Consider the following 22,737-nt stretch of genomic DNA (forward strand, 5'->3'; position numbering starts at 1 on the left):
AGATGCTGGCTGTTGTCTGGGCAAAGTCAAAATTTAGGCTGCATATTGCTGGCCTTAAGAATTTTACTATATGGTGACAGATCACCATACTAGTATACCTATCCTGAATCATTCCTTGCCTCCGGCATCTGAAGGAGAAAATTTTGCCCTACTTATTCACAGCTATGTGGTGTGCTGGTAGTCTAAATTCCTGTCGCCTTGTGTTGAGCCCCAATCAGCCACCCTGCACCAGAGGACAAAATCACAGGTGCCCCTTTTGCTTCCCACCTCCGAACAGTTGTGGCTGTGTACCACTTCACCTCTTGAGGAGTTTCCAGCTCAAGATGCTGACAGGACCTTCAGGATCTATGTGATGCAGCAAGATCAGACCCTGTGTACACTCACCTACTCAACTATTTCACCTCAGGGTTCCCCTCCAGCAGATATAATCTGCACAACTCCTTACTCCCGTACTGGAAGATGCAGGATAAGCTCTATGCTGATGGAGACCTCATCTTGTATGGAGTAAGTGGTATAGTTCATGCACCCTCCACACTTATCCCACCTACATGACAGCCATAGGGGTGTGGAATCTACTACTAAGGCTCCCTGCTGAAGAAGGAAAAGGTAGTCTTCCCCGCCCCCCCTAAGAAGTCTTGTCATGGGACTTCTAAGGCTCTGCCTCCTCGAACTGAGGAGGCAGTTGGGACTTCCGCTGCCTCGCCTGTTCGTTCTGGAACAGCAACCATCACACTGTCCCCAGGGCCATGCATGTTGGGAGCCATAGGAGCGCAAACTTCGTTCGCACTTTTCCTGCTAGTCCTAGAGGTTTTGCTCTAAGACTAGTTCCATGTTTGGCGCTCGTTTGTGAGTTTCCCCGAGTGCACGTAAATCTATGGATTCGTGTGCATCCAAGATCAGTGACACTGAGTCCACTCACCGTCATGACTCGGGTACAGAGTGGAAGAAAAAAGCGAGTCGCTCAGGTGACTCACGCCTTGCCAGTGATTGTTCTCGTGGTGATTGCTCGGTTCCCAGGGTTGACGTGAAGGTCCTGCCGGACTGTGCACTCAATGAGAACAGTAGGGGATCCTCCATTCGGGCCTCTTGAGAGGTTTCAGCCTCAATAAGGACTTGGACTCGTTGGAGGATGGTACCGGCCCTCTCCAGTCAGGTGCTCACTCAACCCAACCCAGACATTGGTCATGTTTGTGTCACTGACCGGTCGCGGTGGTGGCAAACGTTTTGCCTGCCGTGCAAGAGTTTCGTAACCCTCCATGGGAAAGTGTTTCTCCAAATGATAACACTTTCCTTGACTTGTGTCGCAGCCATCACCACATGTTGATGACTTCCCGCGACTTGCTTCTCCTGCTTGTTCTGCTAGCAAGGCGAGTGAGAGCGTCCAGTCTTCCTCGCCTATTCCCTCTGCTTCCTATGGCTACGCCAGGAGGGGTGAGGTGAATAGGAAGGATCCTGCAGAGTACTCTCTGTAGGATTCAGCGTCTGGGGACTACGTTCCTGGAAGGACCTTAGGGACCTACCGGACGTACGTCCATGTCATTGAGGAAGGATCCTATGTCAAATCTGGAGACTGTCTCAATTCGCAGTCCCCTATGGGTTCTTGCATTTTGGGAGCCTCGAGTGCATATTCTGTTGAATTGTACTTGGCATTCCAGTCTTAAATGCTTGCATTTAAGACTGGTTTTTATGCCTGTTCCTCCTCGATTTCTATGGGAGTCGAGGAGGGGCCTATCTCGATGATCATTTGACAAAATTCGGGGGTCTCGCTAAGCACTTAAATTCTTGGAATTTCTAGCACTTTCTGAGTGTTTTGGTCTTCTACAATCTGCAAACACTCAGGCGAGATGAGAATTCCTGGTAATTGTTACTACAATACCCAGGAATCTCACTAAATGCTCAAATTCCTTGGAATTTCTGGCATTTTCAGTGTTACGGTTTCTATAATTTCCAAACACATGGGCGAGATAGACATCCCTGGCAACTGTTATAGGAAAATCGAGTGTTTGCTGAGCCATTAAATTCCTTGGAATTTCTGGCATTCACATAGTGATTTGGTTTTCTGTGATTTCCAAACACTCAGGCGAGGGCATTCCCGATAAGTATTACAATAATCGGGAGTTTCGCCAAGCGCCTGGATCCCTTGGTTTCGCTGGTGTTCGCCGAGTGCTCGGCTTCGGCATGTTCCCGAGTAAAAGGGCGAGACAAGGCTCACCTGATTATTGTCTTACAAGAATCTCGTTTTCTCGCCAAGCGTGGGAATTCTTGTGAATTCTAACTCAAGCCGAGCGCTCACTGAAGTACAGTTGATCCCCCCCCCTACTAAATCATGCTCCAGCAATCATGAATGCTGTACTTCGGTTTTTTCTGTGATATGTATTTCCAAACATATTGCAGGGAAATTTGCAAATATTTTCATAACAATATTCACTAATTACTTTATTTTAAATTTAATTTTGTGACTGAATACATATTTTATGATAATAAAATTATTAACTGCCAAAATAGAATGAGATTGGAATGACAGGAGCAGTGGAGACAAACAAAGGAGGAAGGAGCTTGACAAAATAACTTAAGTTGTCTTAAGACTAATTTATCCTAAATTTTTATTCATATTTACAAACAAGTCTAGGTCTTGGAAAATAGAAACGTAAACCAAATGTCCAATACTATAACCAACAATCAAATTACATAGTTCCACATACTTTACTTTAAGTTTTCAATAACAATAATATCAATAAATCCAAAAACTAATGATATTCAGCAGCAGCACCACCACACAAATATAAAAATGAAATATTTATCATAAACATTCAGAGCCATACTTGTTCATCAACCACAATAACACGAGTCACTCACTCAATAATATACAACAACATCTTGCGAGCCTTTTACGTTATTCAATACAAGAGCCCCACGAGAGCCTTTCGCTCCACCAGCAGTGATAGTGACTAAAAAAACATGAATACTTGAAGTCCATCAACCCAGTAACACTTCAAATCTGTCGATATTACCATCACCCACCAACAAGGTGATACTCTGAAATTGCTGTTGCTGCCAGCACCCACAACAAGGCGATCCTCAGAAAACTGCTGTTGCTGCCATCACCCTGAAGGTGATCCTCAGAAAACTGCTGTTATTGTAGTTCTCAACCAGGTGTTGTTGAGAACTAGTCACTGCTTTTGAAAACCTGACTAACTCGGTCACTGTGAATGTGGGTAGTGAGGCAACTATCCAAAAATAAACAAACAATGGTTTTCTTCAAACAACTACTCACCCTCACAAGAGGTTGAGTGGTTGTTTGAAGAAGAAATTTTGTAGGCCCTACATGGCACTTATTAATTTTTTTTCCTCAAACAACCACTCACCCTCACAGAGGTCAAACACATTTTGTGGGCCCAACTTGGCACTTATATTCATTTTTTGACAGACTATTTCACTTTGTGTTGCAATTTTATGGAAATTATTTTTTGACCAATTTATCTGGAAGGTTTTCAATATTTCTAGGTCAATGCATTTAAACAAGTATTAAACAAACAACATCCTTCAGTCTTCCAATTTATTATTTCTTTTCATTGCAATAATTTTTTCATAATTATCATCATTGAGGGTTACTTCACTCAAAGATGGCTCTGCAGTTGTCTTGAATTTAATTTGAAGCAGACCGACCTTGGAAGCGGACAATATTTTCTATTAAAAGGGTTACTGTGGACGCAACATATCCCAAAGCCAGAACATAAAAAACACCCTGAAAGAAAGATGTATGTTATTTAACAATAGAAATTATGAAATTCCTCTTGAGGACAACTTTTTTTATTTTCAATAGAAGCAAAATCTATTAAAATATGAAAATGGAAATTGGTTGGTGTAGTTTTTATGGGTATTTAATATTCATGAATGAGTGATCCGTGAATGGTGTGTGAAACGGGTGATGTTCTCAGATGATATACTTATTTTTCAGTTTCTCATCATATTTTTTATGTTGAGAAACTGAAAATGGTAGAAAAAAGGGTTTGAGAGGTTTGCAGGAAGAATGAACTATTGAGTAAAAGTGGGCAAATAGTAGAGGACCCTCCAATAGATCCCATGACCAAACTTCTGGGATCAAGGTTTAAATTTAATTTTCAGTTTAGAGGAAGGTTTTGCTCAAATTAGGGTGGAGTATACCTCGTAAAAGTGTGGCTTACTTTCTGAGAAGCATAAATTGAAGATGGCAGCCTCCGGCTATGTCAGACTAATAAAACTTCATATCTTAGGTAATTTTTCTCTTATAAGTACATTCTTGGTACCTAATTATAGGTTATTAGGTCCAGAATCTCATTTTATTTGTTAAAATCTAGTTTTCTCTGACTTTTTCGTATTTAAAAAACACTATGTCACGTTTTTCAACTGAAAAAATAATTGATTTGATATATAGTACATTGAGCACTTATTTGAAAACTATAGATGATACCTAATAGCACAGTTTTATTGGTAATTCACACTGTCTTTAAAGAGCTCATTAAATTTCTTTTCATTTGCAATATAATAACTGCTATAGTGTATATCTGAAGCTTTGTCATTGAAGGTTGGTTACAGGACTTGTCGAGAGTCCTCTATTAATATAGGGTATGCACCAACTTGAAACTGAACCTTTTTTAGATCTGTCAAGCTATTAATAATAATTAATCCTATTAATCAATACATGTTACTTTCATATACTATGCTACAATATTGTATTGAAAGATCTTGACCACCAATGGTTAGGACTTTATCAATTTAGTACAGTCTATGATGATGATCCATGGGAAAGACCCAACAATTTGCTCTTTCACAATCTGTATAAGTTGCAGTTATTCATTCACAAGGGACAGGAAATGGCTTTAAAAAGAAAGAGAAAGGAAACTAACCAAATTAATTCAGGGGTTTATAGTAGTGCACTACCTGTAGAAGAGAGTGAAGGACAACAGATGGAGCGAAGACAATCCCGTTTACAAGCAAGATTGTTGCATGACAAGAACTTTGTATTTGGTGCTTGAAGCCAGAGGACAAAGGGTTAGAGATGTGTATTTCTGATTATAGTAGTTCACTCTTGATGTGGTTCAGAAGTCACGTAAAGCCATTGGTCCCGTTGCTGAATAAACACTGGTTCCATGCAACGTAAAAACAGCATACAAACAAACAAAAAAACATCAAGGGAGGGGACAAATGGCATACAATGGAGACAATGAATGCACAAGACCCACACAGTCCATTTGGAGGACGTGGCAATGTGAGAGATAACATTTCTCGCATCAGCCACTGACCCTTCATTGTTGGGCTAATTATGATCGTTCATGCTGGCAAAAATCTATTTTCTCAAATATTATAGAGTGGAAATGGGATGATTATGCTGTTATGGTCAATCTTTTCAAGTTTCCTTGGGAAAAACAAATGATCCAGTAGCAGATGTACTTAACCCTTGAAACTAATCATGTTTGAACACATCTTACAGATCTCATCTTCCACAGATAAGTAGATGAAGTGTTGGATGCTCTGCAGTCGTGCATAAAGGGTTTGCATAATAAGGTTCTTCGCAGTAGGGAATTGCTTAGTTGCAAACAGATAGAATCTTTTGCAAATTTCTACAAACGGCTTTGACATATTGCAGAGGAAGTCGACTTGTACCCAGGGAATATGGCTGCATGCGAGGAGACCCAGTTGAAAATAATTCTGATGGGTATCCAAGATGCAGTTAGTTCAGAAACTAATCTTCTTGGACACTGACAGGTCGTGATGACATCGAGTAATGAGGAGGCAATCATATGAAGCCCTTAAGAAGTGCTGCAGAGGGAAGAACTGCCAGAATGGATCTCCAAGCAACAGTGGTGCCCACTCCAGCTCCGGCAAGACCCGAGATGTACGGCAGAACAGCTGTCATAGCTGAGGATACCCTTCTTCCAAAGCCCCCAAGATACCCCAACCCATCTGTGTCTCCCTGTCATAGCAATATTTCTTGCATACAGATGTTATCAGACACAAGTGCTGATGTCACTGTTATTGGCCAGCGACATCTAAATGGTTTAGGCATCCCCAGGAGCAACCTGCAACCTCCTCCAATGATTACAATGCTTACTGCAGATGTGTCCAAAATGGCACCTGCTCTTAGCATGGTCCAGGCTACTTTTACTATAAGCAAGAAGTCTCGTTCTGCTAGGATTCAAGTCCACGAGAATGTTTAGTCTTCTGTAAGGAGCTACCTCTATGTCCACCACCACGTTGCCTTGGGCTGCCAAGGAATATTTTGTCTGAAAATTTGCAGATGCCTTGGTTTCCGAAGAAGATGTGAAGTCAGCACCCCTCAAACCCATGGTTGGTTCCCCCAAGAGGATTCATCTTGATGGTGCTCTACCTTTTGCCATCCACACCCTAAAACAAATTACCCTTGCCTTCAGGGACCAGGTAAACTAAGAGCTTGACTCCATGGTAGCCTAGGGGATAATTAAGCCCACTGGTGGTGACCCTTCAGAATGGTGTCACCCTCTCCTCATCATCGCCAAGAATGTCACAGGAGTATGCATCACTGTCAACCTCCAAGCTGAACAGCAAGTTTCCCGCCCAGCCCACCTTTCACTGCCAAGCATAGTGTGGTTCACTGCCATGCGTAGTGTGGACCCAAAGGCTGTGTTTCACGAGAGCTGAAGCCCTCTGTGGGTACTGGCAAATGGAACTTGCTGAAGAGGATCAACATTTGACCATCGTTATTACACCATATGGTTGGTTCAAACATTGCAGAGGACTGATGGGCTTTGCTGCTACTGGAGATGCATTCTGCCTGCAAGGTAATATGGCCCTTCAAGGAGTCGAGAACTGTGTGAAGGTTGTTGATGACACCCTTCTCCATGATGATGATTACCAGTCATACCTTCACTGTATCCATGAGATGCTCACCAGATGCCGCAAGTTTGGGATTACTCTCAACAAAGCCAAGTTTGTGGTTGCTGCACTTACTGTCAACATCTGTGGATACATGCTCTTGGGAGAGGGCATTTCGGCTGATCAAGAAAAAGTCAGTGCCGTCAGGGATTTCCCTGACTGGCTTAGATCATTCATGGGCCTGGTAAACCAATTGGCAGAGTTCACTCATGACATTGATGCTACAGCCCAGCTCTACGTCCTCTGATGAGCCCCAAGAGAACATTATTTTGGACCCCTGATCATGATGAGGCCTTTTTGAAACACCAAGTTGGCACTCCTCTGTCCACCTGTTTTTGCTGCCTTCAACCCAGACCTGCCGGTCGTCCTCCAGACAGATATCCCCTTCTGCAGGACCATGTTAGTGGACGGACAGCTATGCTTAGTTCAGTGTGGCTCTTGATTCCTTACTGATGCCGAGACATACTATGCCACTATTGGGCTCGAGATGCTGGCTGATGTCTGGGCAAAGCCAAAAAATGTAAGCTGTATCTTATTGGGCCACAGAATTTTACTATGTGACAGATCACCATACTTGTATACCTATCCTGAATCATTACTTGCTGGATGCCATAAAGATTCCTTGCCTCCAGTGTCTGAAGGAGAAAGTTTTGCCCTACTTATTCACAGCTGTGTGGTGTGCTGGTAGGTCTCTAAATGTTCCTGATGTCTTGTGTCGAGCCCCGGTCAGCCACCCTGCACCAGAGGACGAAATCACAGGTGCCCCTTTTGCTTCCCATGTCCAAACAGTCATTGCTGTGTACAACTTCACCACTTCAGGCATGTCCAGCTCAAGATGCTGACAGGACCCTTCAGGATCTATGAGATGCAGCGAGATCAGACCCTGTCTACACTCGCCTACTCAACTGTTTCACCTCAGGGTTCCCCTCTAACAGATATAATCTGCACAACTCTTACTCCCATACTGGAAGATACAGGATGAGCTATATGCTGATGGAGACCTTGTCTTGTTTGGAGTAAGTGGTATAGTTCCTGCACCCTCCACACCGTATCCCACCTACATGTCAGTCATAGGGGTGTGGAATCTACTAAGTGTCTGGCAAGACAAGCTTTCTTCTGAGCCTGGTATTGACTCGGACATTATCAACAAAATTGGAGCTTGAGAATCTTTACCAGATATTGCAGTCAACCCAGCAGTAGGTACCATTAAAGAGTGATGACAACCACACGAGTCCCTTTGAGTGTGTTTCAGCAGATTTCTTTATTGTTGCAGGAAAAGCCTTCCTCATCATAGGCTACCGACTCTCAGACAGCCTGTTGTTGTCCCATGTGAAGGTGATACTATTGCTCTTGACACAATCAGGATCTTCCACCACAACTTCCGGGAAGTTGATATCCCTCTCTGCCTTAGGACCAATGGAGGACCACAGTTCACCAGCAACAAGTTCTGGGACTTCATGGAACGATGGGGAGTTTGACATGTGGTTATTATCCACAATCGAATGGTCATGCTGAGGCCACCGTGAGGTTGCTTAAGCACCTCGTCGTGACGATGGTACCCTCTGGCAACAGTGATTGGAAAGAGTTTGATCGTGGTCTCTTAGAGCTCCGGAATACTCGGTACCCTATGGCAACACTAATTGTGAAGAGTTTGATTGCCGTCTCTTAGAGCTCTGGAATACTCCCAATTTCACAGGCCACTCCATCGCCCAGATCATGTGTGGCTGACCTCTTAAGGGCTCCATACACTGAACGATTGTATGAACAACTGTCTGAACGATTGTCATTATTGACACATAAGCACACTATTAAGACAGTATGAACGATCTCCACACCGATTTCAGTCTGAACAAAGATTTTGTCTAGGGAAGACATGGCATCATCTCTAGAAGAGACATGCGCAATAGCGTTATATCGGCAGACAAACCCATACATTGAATGACCTAATTATGCCAGAAGTAAGTTGCAAGCCAGCTGAGATCGTTCAGACACAAAACTCCGCCCACTTTTGCATTCAGAAAAGCCCACACACAAATGTTTATGCAAACGATACCGACAATCGTTCATACAATTGTTCAGTGTATGGGGCCCTTTATGTCATGCATACCTGCACACCCAAAGGAGAGGTAGGTCAAGATTGAGGACTGTGACCACTGTGCTACCGCCTGTGCCGAGCAGGTTAAGACCCTGTATGATCAAAGGGACTATTGGACAGCATGTTTGGATCCAAAACCTAGTCGAGAGTTTTGGCAGGTCAGGGGACTACGAAATTAGTTTCCCTAGTGGTCGTGTATGGTGGCAAAATCGTTGTTTCCTTCACCCAGCACCACTCCCTAAGTGTTGACCCTTCCCTCTTTCCCCTGTGATCTAGTGCTTGGATCAGGAGAAGCAGTCCTTAGCTGATATTCCCCCAATGTCCCCAAATGCTTGCAAAAAGAATAAATAAATAAAATAAAGAAAGAATCCTCTCGAGAGTGTACTACAAGCATGAGGGGGAGGGAGGTGTAGGTACATGAAAGAGTATTCAGTACAATATATGAACTTTTATATATACATATTACATCTTTTATCTCATGTTCATTTATATGCCTCCCTAATATATTAAATGTATATCTTCTATATGTATCATGTACGATATGTAATGACCAAACCTCGCCCGTCTGGCAGTAATGTTTCGCCAGTACAGCACCGCTCTGCATTCATTTGCATGCACATAATTTGCACCTCTGTGAATTTGTTAACTCCACTAGACATTAAGAACCTACTTCTGATACCTCAGTGTTTTGCTCATCCCCAACCTTTAGTGATACGGATACACATTGTACTGTAAGGACAACGCTTTTTCTATATTTTTGTTGCATCTCATCATCAAGCCGCATTGTTTCTTTACCCATTTTGTATAACCTCTACAGAATGGGTAAAGGAACAACGCAGCTTGATGATGAGATGCAACAAAAATATAGAAAAAGCGTTGTCCTTACAGTACAATGTGTATCCGTATCACTAAAGGTTGGGGATGAGCAAAACACTGAGGTATCAGAAGTAGGTTCTTAATGTCTAGTGGAGTTAACAAATTCACAGAGGTGCAAATTATGTGCATGCAAATGAATGCAGAGCGGTGCTGTACTGGCGAAACATTACTGCCAGACAGGCGAGGTTTGGTCATTGATGTATACATGTCGGAAATCCGTTCCCTCTATGTAATATTATTCATGTATTTTCGTCTGTGAAGAAACCCATTCACAACGGGGGCCGTGTCCCTTTTGTTTATGTTTGTTCATGCGTGCGTGACGGACACTACCCTTCTGTCTGCACCCGTCTATGTCAACCCAGTTCGTCTGTAATAAATCATCAATACCCAACTACCTGTCCTACTCTCTGGTCCTCACAACTGGTGATCTCCTGGAGTCTGTGACACAGTGGTTTAGGCCCAGCCTTTCATGGACTAATTACAGCCGCTCACCTTCAGAGAACCTTTAGCGGACTCAATATGGCGCCACAGTTTAGGTCTCTGAAAAGCTCCATTTTGAGGACGACACCAGCGCCATTAACAGACCCATCACGGCACAGTTTCCCAGTGTGTTTTTGGCATTTTTTGAGGAGAGGTAGCTGGGTGCTGGTCAGCCAATTAAATCAGGCGGTGGTCCAGAAACGTCCATTTGACATCACGACTCTCATTGGTTCTTCCCCCGGTGCCATTGCCGCACCTGCGAGTCCCCAGGCAACCTGCTCAATGCCCCCAAGCTGCTGTTGCCCCTGGGGCTTGCTCGGCCTGCTTGACATTGCTGCCACGCCTGTGGATCAACTCACCCTTCTGATGCCGTCGCATATAGTCCTCCTTGGCCCACCGACACTGCTGCCGCACCTGTAGGCCTCTTCTGCCTGCTGATGCCACTACCTGTGGGCTTCCTCGACCTGCTGACGCCGCTGCCTTACCTGCGGTTCTGCGCTGCCTGCCGGACACCACTGCTCCACTGGGGACTTCCTCAGCCCAATCTACCTGCTGTACCTTGGGGTCCCCACGGCCAGTACCACGCCGCCACAGCACACAACGCAGCTCCCTCCGCCGCCAGGGGATGCATCCTGTCAGCCAGCAACACTGAAGGACTCTACATTCGACGACGCCCCACAACAAGTGTCACAAGGACACGGGGTCGCCTCCTGCCTCCAAGATACGGGGGCCGTATTCGCGTTCTCCAGATTCGCGGACTCACACATTCGCGGATTTCTCTGGGGAACGTTTCCCTGCATTATTCGCGGAAAATTCGCACATTCGCAGTATTTTTCTATGATAAATATCCACAAATTCCTGTTTTTTTGTATGAATTTCATCATAAAATGCACTTTTTGTGATAAAACTATTAAAAAAACCAAGTATGAAAAGTTTTAGTGGGTTTTTCTTGAGTTTTAACTAACAAAATAGGCTGTTTTTAGCATTTTCATAGGGGTTCCAAACATTCGCGGGTTCTAACTATTCACGGGGGGGGTCTGGTACGCATCCCCCGCGAATACGGGGGACCACTGTATTTTTCATCCAATAATTATTCCATAATCATTGTCTTGGGGGGGGGGGAGTATTTATAAGGATCTCATCATCCTGCCGCATTGTTCCTTTACCTATTCTGTAGAGCATTTTAAGCCCTTTCTTTTGATGTATATATGTTGGGAATCCAATCCCTCTATGTAATATTCTTCATGTATTTTTGTCTGTGAAGGAACACATTCACAGCGGGGGCTCTTTTGTTTATGTTTGTTTGTGCATGCATGACGGACACTAACCTTCCGTCTGCATCCTTCTATGTCAACCCAGTTCGTCTGTAATAAATTATCCCAGCTACCTGTCTTCCTCTCTGGTCCTCACAGTACACACACTAGTGTCAAAAGGACAGACATCAAGCCCTTGAGAACATGATCAGGATTTCTTAAGGACAGATTTACTGCTCTCATATTAAATTTTCACCAGTTCCTACTGATAAGGCTATTTTAAACGTAGTATTACATATTAATGGATTTTCACCACAGTTCCTTTAGACTCAACTATTCTCAGAATGTATCTACCTACTCTATAACAGGCTCGACACTTCTCTCATACTGCCCTCGAATTGTCACATTACCTCCAAAACACTAAACATCAACTTTCTATTCCTTCAACAATCGTTAGCAATCATTGCTTCAGCTTCCAGTTTTCCATTTACCCTCCTAGCCACTATGTTACTCATATAATATTCAGCTTTGTTGTCAAACAAACATTTTCTAATTTTTTTCATAGTATCTTTACTTCTCACATTCAACGCTGTAGCATCTGTAATCAACAGATAGTTCACTCCATTCATAGCCTTTTTCTTAACCTACAGCCATTGCTCATTCTTTTTGTGGCTCTCGCACTAACATTTTGTTCTTTTTCGGGTTTCACACACATCTACTGCTCCTTCCTGGCATTCTTACTTCTTATTCTTCCTTTGGCTTCACATCATTCCCTCCAATAAGATTTTAAATATCTCTTAGGATGAAACATTCATTTTCTCTGATGAAACATTCATTTTCCCTGACTCATCTTTACACAACAAGTTACTTTATATACTTCCATATTATAACATTCTTTATCATTAAAACTTTAATCATCCTCCACAAAATTAAAAATGGACCACCAAAATCCTTAACACCTTCACATTGCATCCACCTGTCTATCATATGGGCTTTCTCCAGGTCCATGTATGCCACATACAGGTTTTTTTCCTTTAAAATCGCAAACAAAACGCCTTGCACTATTGTTTCATAATAAACACTTAATCTACACACTACTTAGTCTGATAAACCCACAGTGCTCTTGACCCTCGTGTAACCTCTTATATTTTTCTTAATCAAAATCTTGTTATAACCTTCACTGGAATTTTAGCAACATTAAATATATTACTCTTGACACAGAAACAAATATTCTTTTAAACATTTCCCTCTTTCAGGCAGATTCTATCATATTCAGTACTGCATTCTTAGCATTTTCAGTTTTAATCCCATCAACTGCAGGTGGCAAGTGTATTTTCACTCTCCATCCTTTAAATTGCCTTCCTCATATCATTAGCGGTTGCTGTATGTCAACATGCTTCCTAAAATTATACAATAACTCCCCTTGTGAAATCAGTCGGAGCTGACTATTCTCTCCTCCACAATCATCACATTTGAATCTTGTATTCTGTGATATATATGTTGTTATATTGTGTGTGTGTGTAAATTATCCTTACCTGAAGATTTGCTAAAGTGATTGCAGAATGGGTAGCAGATGTTTCAAGTACTTTTGATGCCCTTGACATTTTCAGAACCGTGTCGTCTTTCCACTTGACAACTAGCCCTCCTTCCACCAGTCTTAATATTCTGTGGATAAGGTAGACACTGCAGTATTCATTCAACGCTTGGATAATTAAAATGTTTCAAGACATATAAATTCCTGGTTAACAATATGGAGGAGTTATGGAGTTCCATTTGACAACGTCTGTGTGTGTCTGTGTGCGTGTGTGTGTGAGAGAGAGAGAGAGAGAGTAATTGGTGGTTGGATGGTTAGCGACTGTATTGGCTGTTGGTGAGTTCTGGCTGGGTTGTCTGCTGGTAGAGATCAGAGTTCTGTTTTGAGTGAGTTTTTCAGTCAGTCTTTGGTGAGAGCTGGTGACAGTTAGGAGTGTTGGAGGAGTTATTTGAAGGTACTGGAAGTCAGTCAAGTTTTGTGTGTTATTGATTTGTTTTGTTGATTTATTGTTACGTTAGCATTTTTGCTTAGAGTTGTTGTGCCTGTGCTGTTGTGATTTTTTGTGTTGTTTGAGCAGTGGTCTTTTGTTGTGTTTTGTTGTTATATGTGAGGTTGTGTTCCTCGGTTGGTTGTTGTCTTGTTAGGTTGTGTTATGTTCCCTTGGTTGGTTGCTTGGTTGTGGTTGTTTTTCCTTGATTGTGTTGTGTTGTTGTTATCCTTGGTTGTGTGTTGTTGAGTTGTTGGTTGTCGTCCTTGGTGTTGTTGTGTTGGTTTTGGTGTCGTGGTTTCTTTGGTTGTTGTTGTTGTTGGTGTCCCAGTGACCTTAATCAGCGGACAGCACAGGATAGTCCGAAGTATCTGGATTGGTGGAGTTGGTAAGTACATGTGTTTGTGTGTTTTTTTTTTTTTTTTTTTTTTTTTTTTTTTCTTGTTCTGTGTGTAGGTATAGTTCAATTGTCCTGCTGTATTCTGAAGTGTAAAGTAGAAAGTGTGACGGGGGTGAATGTTGGGCAGCTGGACTGATTAGGTATATGGGGGGGGGGGGGGGGGGGGGGGGGGGGGGGGGGGGGGGGGGGGGGGGGGGGGTGTGGGGGGGGGGGGGGGGGGGGGGATTCTGCAGCTTGTTTTTGAGCTTGTGATTCCGCCACATTATTTTTTGGCGCCCGAACAGGGACTGTTGGTGCGGCAGCTGCAGGGCAATTGGGGTAGTGAGTTGTGTGATTGGTGACGAAAGTGAGGATGGAAGGGTTGAAGGAGATAGAGAGGCTGAAGGAGGAGTTACAGTTTGCGAGGGAAGCTAAGGGAAGGTTGGAAGTGGAGAATGAGAGGTTGAGGGTAGAGTGTGAGGAGCAGAAGAGGGAGTTAGAGGAAATGAGAGGAATGCTAAGGAGTGCGAAAGTGGAAATGAAAGAAGAGGTGAAAGGAGCGGAAGAGAGAATGTTTGAGAAAATGGATGAAAAATTGGGGTTAATGATGAATGCAGTACAAGAGATGATGCAGGAAATGATGAAGGGATTCATGGGAGAGGAGCTGTAGGAGGTAGGCCTACTGGGTCTTGTGACAGGCCAGGAGTGGTAAAGGAAGTGAAAGAGTGAGTGGATGAGAGTACGAGTCGGGAAGGTGATTCGGTTGTGATAGGTAAGGGAAAGAAGGGGAAAAGACAGGATAAAGATAAACCTGAGGACAAGAATAAGAAAGTGGCTGAGGAAAAGAAGAAGACTAAGGGAAAGAAGGTTAGTAAGGGTGATGGACAGGATGATACTAGGACAGAATACATTGGGGAAAGGGCTGAGAGTGATTTGGATAGCGGTGAGTGGAAACAGGTAGGTAGAAAGAAGAAGGGTAAGAAGAGCGTAGTCAGGGGTATGGATGTGAGTATGGAAGTGGATTCGCTGTATTCGGAAGAGGGAAAGAGGGGTCAGAATGGAAGTAGCGAAAGTGACAGTGAGAGTGAGGAGGAAGTACGAAAGGCTGTGATATGAGAGAGAGGTACCCCGATGTGTACAATACGAGGAATATGGTAGTAGCGACATAGGGGACTTTTTTAAAGAATATGAGAGGTATTGTGAGGCTAAGTATGGGGATAACAAGAGAGTCTGGGCAAGAGAGTTCAGTAGCTTTTTGACACGAGTTTTGTTGAGCATGTATGGGATAATGATGAGCGTAGGAAATGTGCCGTATGAGAGTGTAAAAGCTAGGATTGTAGAACAGGCAAAGAGGATAAAGAATAGTATTAGATATAGGAGAAAGCAAGATTTTGAAGAGGCAAGAATGAATGTTGGTGAGCCGTTGTCGATGTATGACTGTAGGTTAGAAACATTAGCCAGGAAAATGTTTGGGGACGCAGGGATAAATGAGTGTAAGGAGTTAGTGCGGAAGTTGTTGGCGACTGTACCAGAGAGTGTATATGAGTTTATGAATCTAAAACGTAAGGAGAAAATGAGATGGACGAATGAAAGGTTGACATGGAACAACATTTTAGAAATAGTAGAAGATTACGAGCTAGATAGGTGTATGAAAGAGAGTAGAAGTGTTAGTGTTAGGACTGAAGTAGCTGAGGTTGTACCAGAGTTTAAAAGCTATAGGGAGTGCGAGTGTTGGAAGAGTAGGGTCAGTTAGTTGTGAGCGAGGAGATCAGTGTTATAGATGTGGTAAGCCAGGACACGGAAGAATGAATGTTGGTGGGCGTTAGGAGTGTGCTTCGGGTGTAGGCAAACAGGGCATTTGGTGAGTGAGTGTAAGAAAGATAGGGATATTAAATGTCATAGGTGTGGACAGGCAGGGCACATAGCTAGTGGATGTCGGGTACCCGTATGAACATGGTTTGCGGCAACTGCGGGAAGAATGGGCATTATGCTAGGATGTGTAAAGAACAGCGTGCGAAGTGTGTTGAATGTGGAATGGAAGGTCATGTGGTGAGTGTGTGTGTAGGCGAAAGAGGATGAGTCAGGTTGGGAATTCGGGAAACTAGGTGTTAAGGGGATTCAGTTGGGTGGGTCCTCTAGTATGCGACAGTATGTTCGGGAGAATGTATTGAGTGAGTGGTTGAGGGTGAATAAATGTGAGCCGAGCATCAGTGAGCAAATGGGTCTGGAAGATCAGCAGTTAGTGTTGGTTGAGTATGGAAGAAAGCAGAAGAAGGTAAGGAAAGGGAGAAACGTGAACTGCATGATAGAGGGGTTAGTGTTGGGGTAAAAATGGTGGATAAGGCGTGTAATACAGATGACTTTGAGGGGAGGAATGATACATATAGCGTGTGTGGGTTTGAATTGACAGGGTTTAGTGAAGTTTCACTGGGAAGGGAATCAAGTGGTAAGGATGTAGTTGGCAGTATGAGTGAGTCTTCGGGAGTTTGGCAGGAGTGTAAATGAGGTAAGTGATTTGGTGGCAGAGTTACGAGAGATGTTCAGACAAGAGTTAGAAGGGGTAGATGAGATAGTGAATGGGATTTGGGGGGATGGTAGTGAGGGAGATAGTAATGGTAGTCTGACTGGAAGTGATCTGGGAGAAGTTGATGGCGGTGTAACTGAGAGTGTGTATGAGGGCCCTCAAACAAGATCCAGGGGATCTGCGTCCGAGCATCTGTGGGTGTTGCGGAAGGCTATTTAGTGTGGGTGTTGTGAGTGAAAGGAGACGTTGTCAAAGAGTAATTGGTGGTTGGATGGTTAGCGACTGTATTGGCTGTTGGTGAGCTCTGGCTGGGTTGTCTGCTGGTAGAGATCAGAGTTCTGTGTTTTGAGTGAGTTTTTCAGTCAGTGTTTGGTGAGAGCTGGTGACAGTTAGGAGTGTTGGAGGAGTTATTTGAAGGTACTGAAAGTCAGTTGAGTTTTGTTTGTTATTGATTTGTTTTGTTGATTTATTGTTAAGTTAGCGTTTTTGCTTAGAGTTGTTGTGCCTGTGCTGTTGTGATTTTTTGTGTTGTTTGTGCAGTGGTCTTTTGTTGTGTTTTCTTTTTATATGTGAGGTGGTGTTCCTCGGTTGGTTGTTGTCTTGTTAGGTTGTGGTTATGTTCCTTGGTTGGTTGCTGTGTTGTTGAGTTGTGGTTGTGTTCCTTGATTGTTGTTGTGTTGTTGTTATCCTTGGTTGTTGTATTGTTGAGTTGTTGGGTTGTAGTCCTTGGTGTTGTTGTGTTGGGTTGTGGTGTTGTGGTTCTTGGTTGTTGTTGTTGGTGTCCCAGTGACCTTAATCAGCGGACAGCACAGGATAGCCCGGAGTATCTGGATTGGTGGAGTTGGTAAGTACATGTGTTTGTGTTTTTTTTGTTTGTTCTGTGTGTAGGTATAGTTCAATTGTCCTGCTGTATTCTGAAGTGTAAAGTAGAAAGTGTGACTGGGGTGAGTTGGGCAGCTGGACTGATTAGGTATATGTGGGGGGGGGGGGGGGGGGGGGGGGGGGGGGGGGGGGGGGGGGGGGGGGGATTGGGCAGAATGGACTATTAGGGGGTAATAGGGGGGGAGGTGGGGGGGGGGGATTCTTTCTGCAGAAACTTGTTTTTGAGCTTGTGATTCCGCCACAACAATTTCAATATTAATGTTTCAGTTTTCTGGGCACGTTTAAAATAAGTCAAGTTTTTATTTTTTATTTTTTTATGTATTAACAAAAATATTTATACCAACTGTGCTATATTTCCTTGAGTGTTATTCTAAGCTTATTAGACAGCAATTGGTGTACAATAACGTGTCCAAAAATCATTTCATGTGAATAATTTGAAAGTGTTAAGACTCACAGGTGACTAAATTTATCTTTAAGTGGAGACCCAGTATGGAAAGCTATTCCATATCTCAAAGGGTAGAATCTTCCACGACCAAGGTGAAATTTTTCCCTTCCACGTGTTGTTGCTGCAATAGCTGATACTGTTGCAGGAGCTATGAATACAAACTTTCGTTCCATTACCTTAAAAATAAAACAGAAAACTCAGTTGAGAAATGGTTATGACTTGTAGTCATAAATATTCAACCACACCAGTAAAAACAATCAACCTGACAGACTATTTTGTTAAGATACAAAGACAATTAAAAGTGAAAACTCCTCTGTGAAAATTAGAGAAACTTTGGTATATAAATTTATTTCTTTTGGGATGTGGGAACCCTTCTGTCCACCTTCACAAGGTGCAGCCAGCCAAATTGGGCATTACTGTCAAGTAGAGCAGTGTTCACCTCTCATTCTCTATGTCCAAAGGCTGCTTACTGCCTACCACCAACCATTTCACCCTGCTGTAAATGGGTAACAGCATTTGCTGGGGTCAAGGAAAAGAGAATGAGGCTAGCACCCTCATCTCTAATTCTTGAAAAACCAGCAGGCGTAAGGAAAAAGTGGATGTTTAAAAAAATGCAAAAATAAGAAAAATTCAGCTACAGCCTTCTTTATTCAAGCAATTAAGAAAAATAAATAAAATTAATGCTTACCTTATTGAATCCAATTGGAGGAGTTTCAATGAGACTTTCTTTCAAGTCATCATGATGGAATAAATCCCATGTCTGTTTATAGATTCCTTGAGTAGAGCCCTGCGATACAGTGTGAGAGTAAAAAGGCCATCCTCAAATGCCCTGGCTTCAAGGAATTAAAATAACACTTGCTTTAATTCAAATAAGATATTAACTGTTATATGCTTTACAATATCACAAGCCTCTAAAATAATTTAGACACTCAAGAAGCAATGATAAACAATTAAGTACAGTAGCTCACCAATATAACGGACCGCGGTATAGTATCACTTCTGGATATATTGGTGTGAAATGGTATTGTCGATTTGAGGGTTTTCTCCAGGTCGAGCGCCGAACGGTTTCTTTATTAATTTACATTGTTCAGACACTATTCGTAGTTCCATTCGGCAACTAAAAACAGTGTTAAGTTGGTAACACATTATTTTAAGAATGTAAACAAAACTAAAATGCAAATAGCACTTGATTGCTCTGTTTATATTTGTAATATGATAATAATACATGTACGTAATATGATTCGATACATTAAAACAACAGTTTTATTGAAATTATCATTATTGGAGAAGGAAATCCACAGTTATGTAAATGTACATATGTACATTTACCTAACTGTGGATTTGCTCCTCCATTTGTAGACTCGTGCTACTACGAGGATTTTTTAATTATCATTATTCTCCATACAACTTTTGTTCAACTTTAACATACAGATATTTGTCAGTATAACAACCTAACCTGCCCCTTATGATGCTCCTACATCCTCCACTAAATTCAGGTTTATAGAATTGCAGATGAAGCTATTGTAAACCTATACAAACATAACAACCGAATTGAGAAACGGCTAATTGCTGACATCATTTACCATAACTATCGAGCACTTATCAAGAGTTTTCTTTAAAGGTGTCAAGTTGTTAAATCTTGCCGATTCTCAGTGGTGGCTGGAAACTGGTTAAAAAACAATCAAAGATTGCAAAGCAAGGAATCTGTGGCATCCTGCAACTCGTGTGTATACTAGATGGAAGCTGGTCACCAACCAGGGGTTGAACCTCATAACGCATCCATTCATCCTTCATGCATAGGAGATCTTAAGGAAAAACACCAGTAAATTAAAGCTGCAGATTACCATAGCCGAGGCTGAATAAAACGAATAACTGGCAGGTCAAGTGATGTTAGAACTTGCAAAATCACACTTACCACTTACACAATCAAGTAGTTTGCACATTTTAAGCTCAACCTTGTTAATTTACAACAAAAAGTATCCTGATTATATTTCTCCCGGCAACTAATGGCAATGATGACGTCAGTAGTAGTACTCAATTAGCCAAGATTTTGAGAATGTAATCAATTACAAATGCAAATGGTATACAATGGTATATAGGCAGTCCCCAGTTAACAGCGCGGGTTCCATCCCCTGGCTGAGTGCCACTAACTGAAAATCTGCAATAATAGCACTAATAACACGCTTAGCAGTGCCTTCAACCAGAGATCGACTCCAATAATCCAGTTAACGGCATTGCTAGACAAGTGCTGTAAAACCAGATTATCGTTAACTGTTGCCGGCGATAAGCAGGGAATGTCTGTACATTGGTCCCCCCGTATTCGCAGGGAATGTGTACAAGACCCCCCCAAATAGTTGGGATCCCTATAAAAACGCTGACAGCAGCCTATTTTGTTAGTTAAAACTCAAGAAAAACCCACTAAAATTTTTTATGCGTGGTTTTTTAATAGTGTTATCACAAAGTGCATTTTATGATGAAATTGATTAAAAAGAAACCAGGAATTTTTGGATATCTCATAGAAAAATACAGCGAATAGGCAAATTTTCCGCGAATAATGCGGGAAATGTCTCCGAGGGAAATCTGCGAATGTGCGAGTCTGTGAATGCGGGGATCCAATGTACATATTTACAGGCAGTCACCGGTTATTGGCGGGGTGTAGTTAACGGCGCCTCTGTTAGGCATGTTATGGTGCCATATACCTACCTCTGGTATTGGCACCACTGAATCTCGGCCCGTTATAGCGCCATAAATCACCAATTTTATGGTGCTAGATAAGGCAGTCCCTGGTTATTGGTGGGGGTTCTGTTCTGACAGCTTGATAAGCGAAAATCGCCAATAACTGGTTTTGTAATACTTGCAATATACTGAAATTGGATATAGAAACCAAAATAACCTTTAATTCATCATTCTTATATAAATATAATTGTACTATTGAACTTTTGCAAATGATTACTTTTTAGTATCGATATAATTAATATATTATATATATATATATATATAATATATATATATATATATATATATATATAGAATATAATACTATATATAGATATATATATAAATATACACACACAATGATATATCCGAGTTTCTTTTATAATGGTGTAGGCTCGGACACTAACCAATTATATCAGTGAGTTACTGTACATGAAAATGGTCAAGTCATATATTAGGATAGGGAAAAGTGGACAGGGAACACTTTCTGAGCATTAATAAGGCCTCAAAATACCACAAAATAATAACTGAAGTGTTACTTTAGTCAATTAAGACCACACTATAATAACTATGAAGTGTTAATTTAGCCAATTATCAAGTTTTAAGTGTCCAATAATTTCAACAGCCTTGCATATGCATTTCAACATAAGTTTATATAGTATGAACACATTTATAATGGTGGGTGCACCTATGAATACAAAATATACTCGGAATTCAAGAAGAGAAAAACTATTGTTGTTGATACACAAGCACGCATATATAGTATAAATTAAAAAAAATTTAAGAAAGACAACTATAACAGTCTACCGAGACAAGGCATTGAAAATATAATAATTAGGACTTTGCATACAGAATTGCAAAATTATCACTCCAATCATATATTGTAAATTCAGCAAGCTTGTGTAACTATTTACAGATTACAAAAGTACCTTAAAATATTAAAAACATTTTTGCAACGAACTGTGGGTACAATCAGTACTAAAACCCATCTCATTAATATTCAGACAATAGATAAAACTGATAACATTACAATAACACCATTATCTAGACCAATGACCAAAGTGCAATGTATGAGGCAATGGTAGCTTAAGTAATCTATGCTATTTGTAACTGTCTTCCTTAATCATTATTATTAGTCATTTCTGAAGATCCTCTTTCTAATGCACTTCATTAAAAATAATAACTGCCCAGATAATGTTCTTCATAACAGCAGGTCAATTATATAACAGCTGTCCAAAGTTCATTCCTTCACAAAAGGTGTATGAAGCACGTATTTATACCTGCAAGCAGGTTACATGGCTTTCAGGAGAGTGAATTTTTCATTTGCTATTAAGACCAGGAAGTTTTGCCTATTGGCTGGCAGCAGGATGATTCATCTGATAGTCTGGAAGAGCACCAAAGGCAATAATTGTGCCAGGTCCCTGGAGTCCTGCTCATGGTGCACACTGCACACTCCTTTCCTCTCTCCTGATGATGAATGGGAGAAGAGTCTTTTGGGTCACATTCACCAATGGTTTCCATTGGAAGTTGGCAAAGGCATCCTCAAACTGGAGGCAGCAATGATTAATGTTGCCATCCAAGATCTTTGTGTTCCTTGTGATCTGTTGGCGTTGGGAGCTGCTGCCATGGTCCCTCATGTAATTCTGGTGAGTCTTGAAGAGGTGTGTTGTAGTCATACTAATGTAGGAATGGCAGCATCCACTCCCAGAGCATGATATTTGGTAAACTACTCCCTTCCTCTTCATTGTTCATGTATCCCCTGCAGCAGCTTACTGATCCTCTCGTTCTCGTGTGGGGCGTGGTTCTCCTGACTACCACCCGTTGACAGCATTTCTGATCACCCTAGCATTATGAGGAACTCCAATAACATTAGGAGAGGCCAGTCGCATAATAGGCAATGTTGCCACTGATGCTATGCACCTACCTGATTACAGGAGATTACAATGTCGGTTACATCTACAGAAATGTCAGAAATGTACATTCCCAAAAAACCAACAACCCTCTCTGGCCCAATAATCAGCCTCTATACCTGACTCTGACCTACCAACTGGCAAAGATTTTAAACAAGATTTGTCTCCCTATGTCCCTAATGAACAATGGATGTGAAAAGTCTCTTCACCAATGTGCCCTTAAATGAAACATTACATAAGATCTCTGACAAGGGCTACAAAGTTGA

General features: G+C 41.9%; 1 protein-coding gene across 8 annotated transcripts in view; it reads right to left on the bottom strand.

Annotated features, from left to right (window-relative positions):
- Window positions 1–2,463: 2,463 nt before the first annotated feature.
- Window positions 2,464–22,737, bottom strand: part of LOC135212679 (probable glutamate receptor) — a 98,215-nt gene continuing 77,941 nt past the window's right edge. For 7 of the 8 annotated variants that reach the window (XM_064246343.1, XM_064246337.1, XM_064246340.1 and 4 more), the window contains 4 exons: window positions 18,535–18,633; window positions 17,856–18,022; window positions 13,131–13,260; window positions 2,464–3,745 (listed from right to left, as the gene is read on the bottom strand). In XM_064246343.1, coding sequence (XP_064102413.1) covers window positions 3,647–3,745; window positions 13,131–13,260; window positions 17,856–18,022; window positions 18,535–18,633 — 495 coding nt within the window. In that variant the 3' untranslated portion in view covers window positions 2,464–3,646. The remainder of the gene's footprint in view (window positions 3,746–13,130; window positions 13,261–17,855; window positions 18,023–18,534; window positions 18,634–22,737) is intronic. The other variant, XM_064246344.1, reaches the window with a different exon arrangement.

The sequence above is a fragment of the Macrobrachium nipponense genome, chromosome 41, assembly GCF_015104395.2.
Source record: "Macrobrachium nipponense isolate FS-2020 chromosome 41, ASM1510439v2, whole genome shotgun sequence".
NCBI lineage: Eukaryota > Metazoa > Arthropoda > Malacostraca > Decapoda > Palaemonidae > Macrobrachium > Macrobrachium nipponense.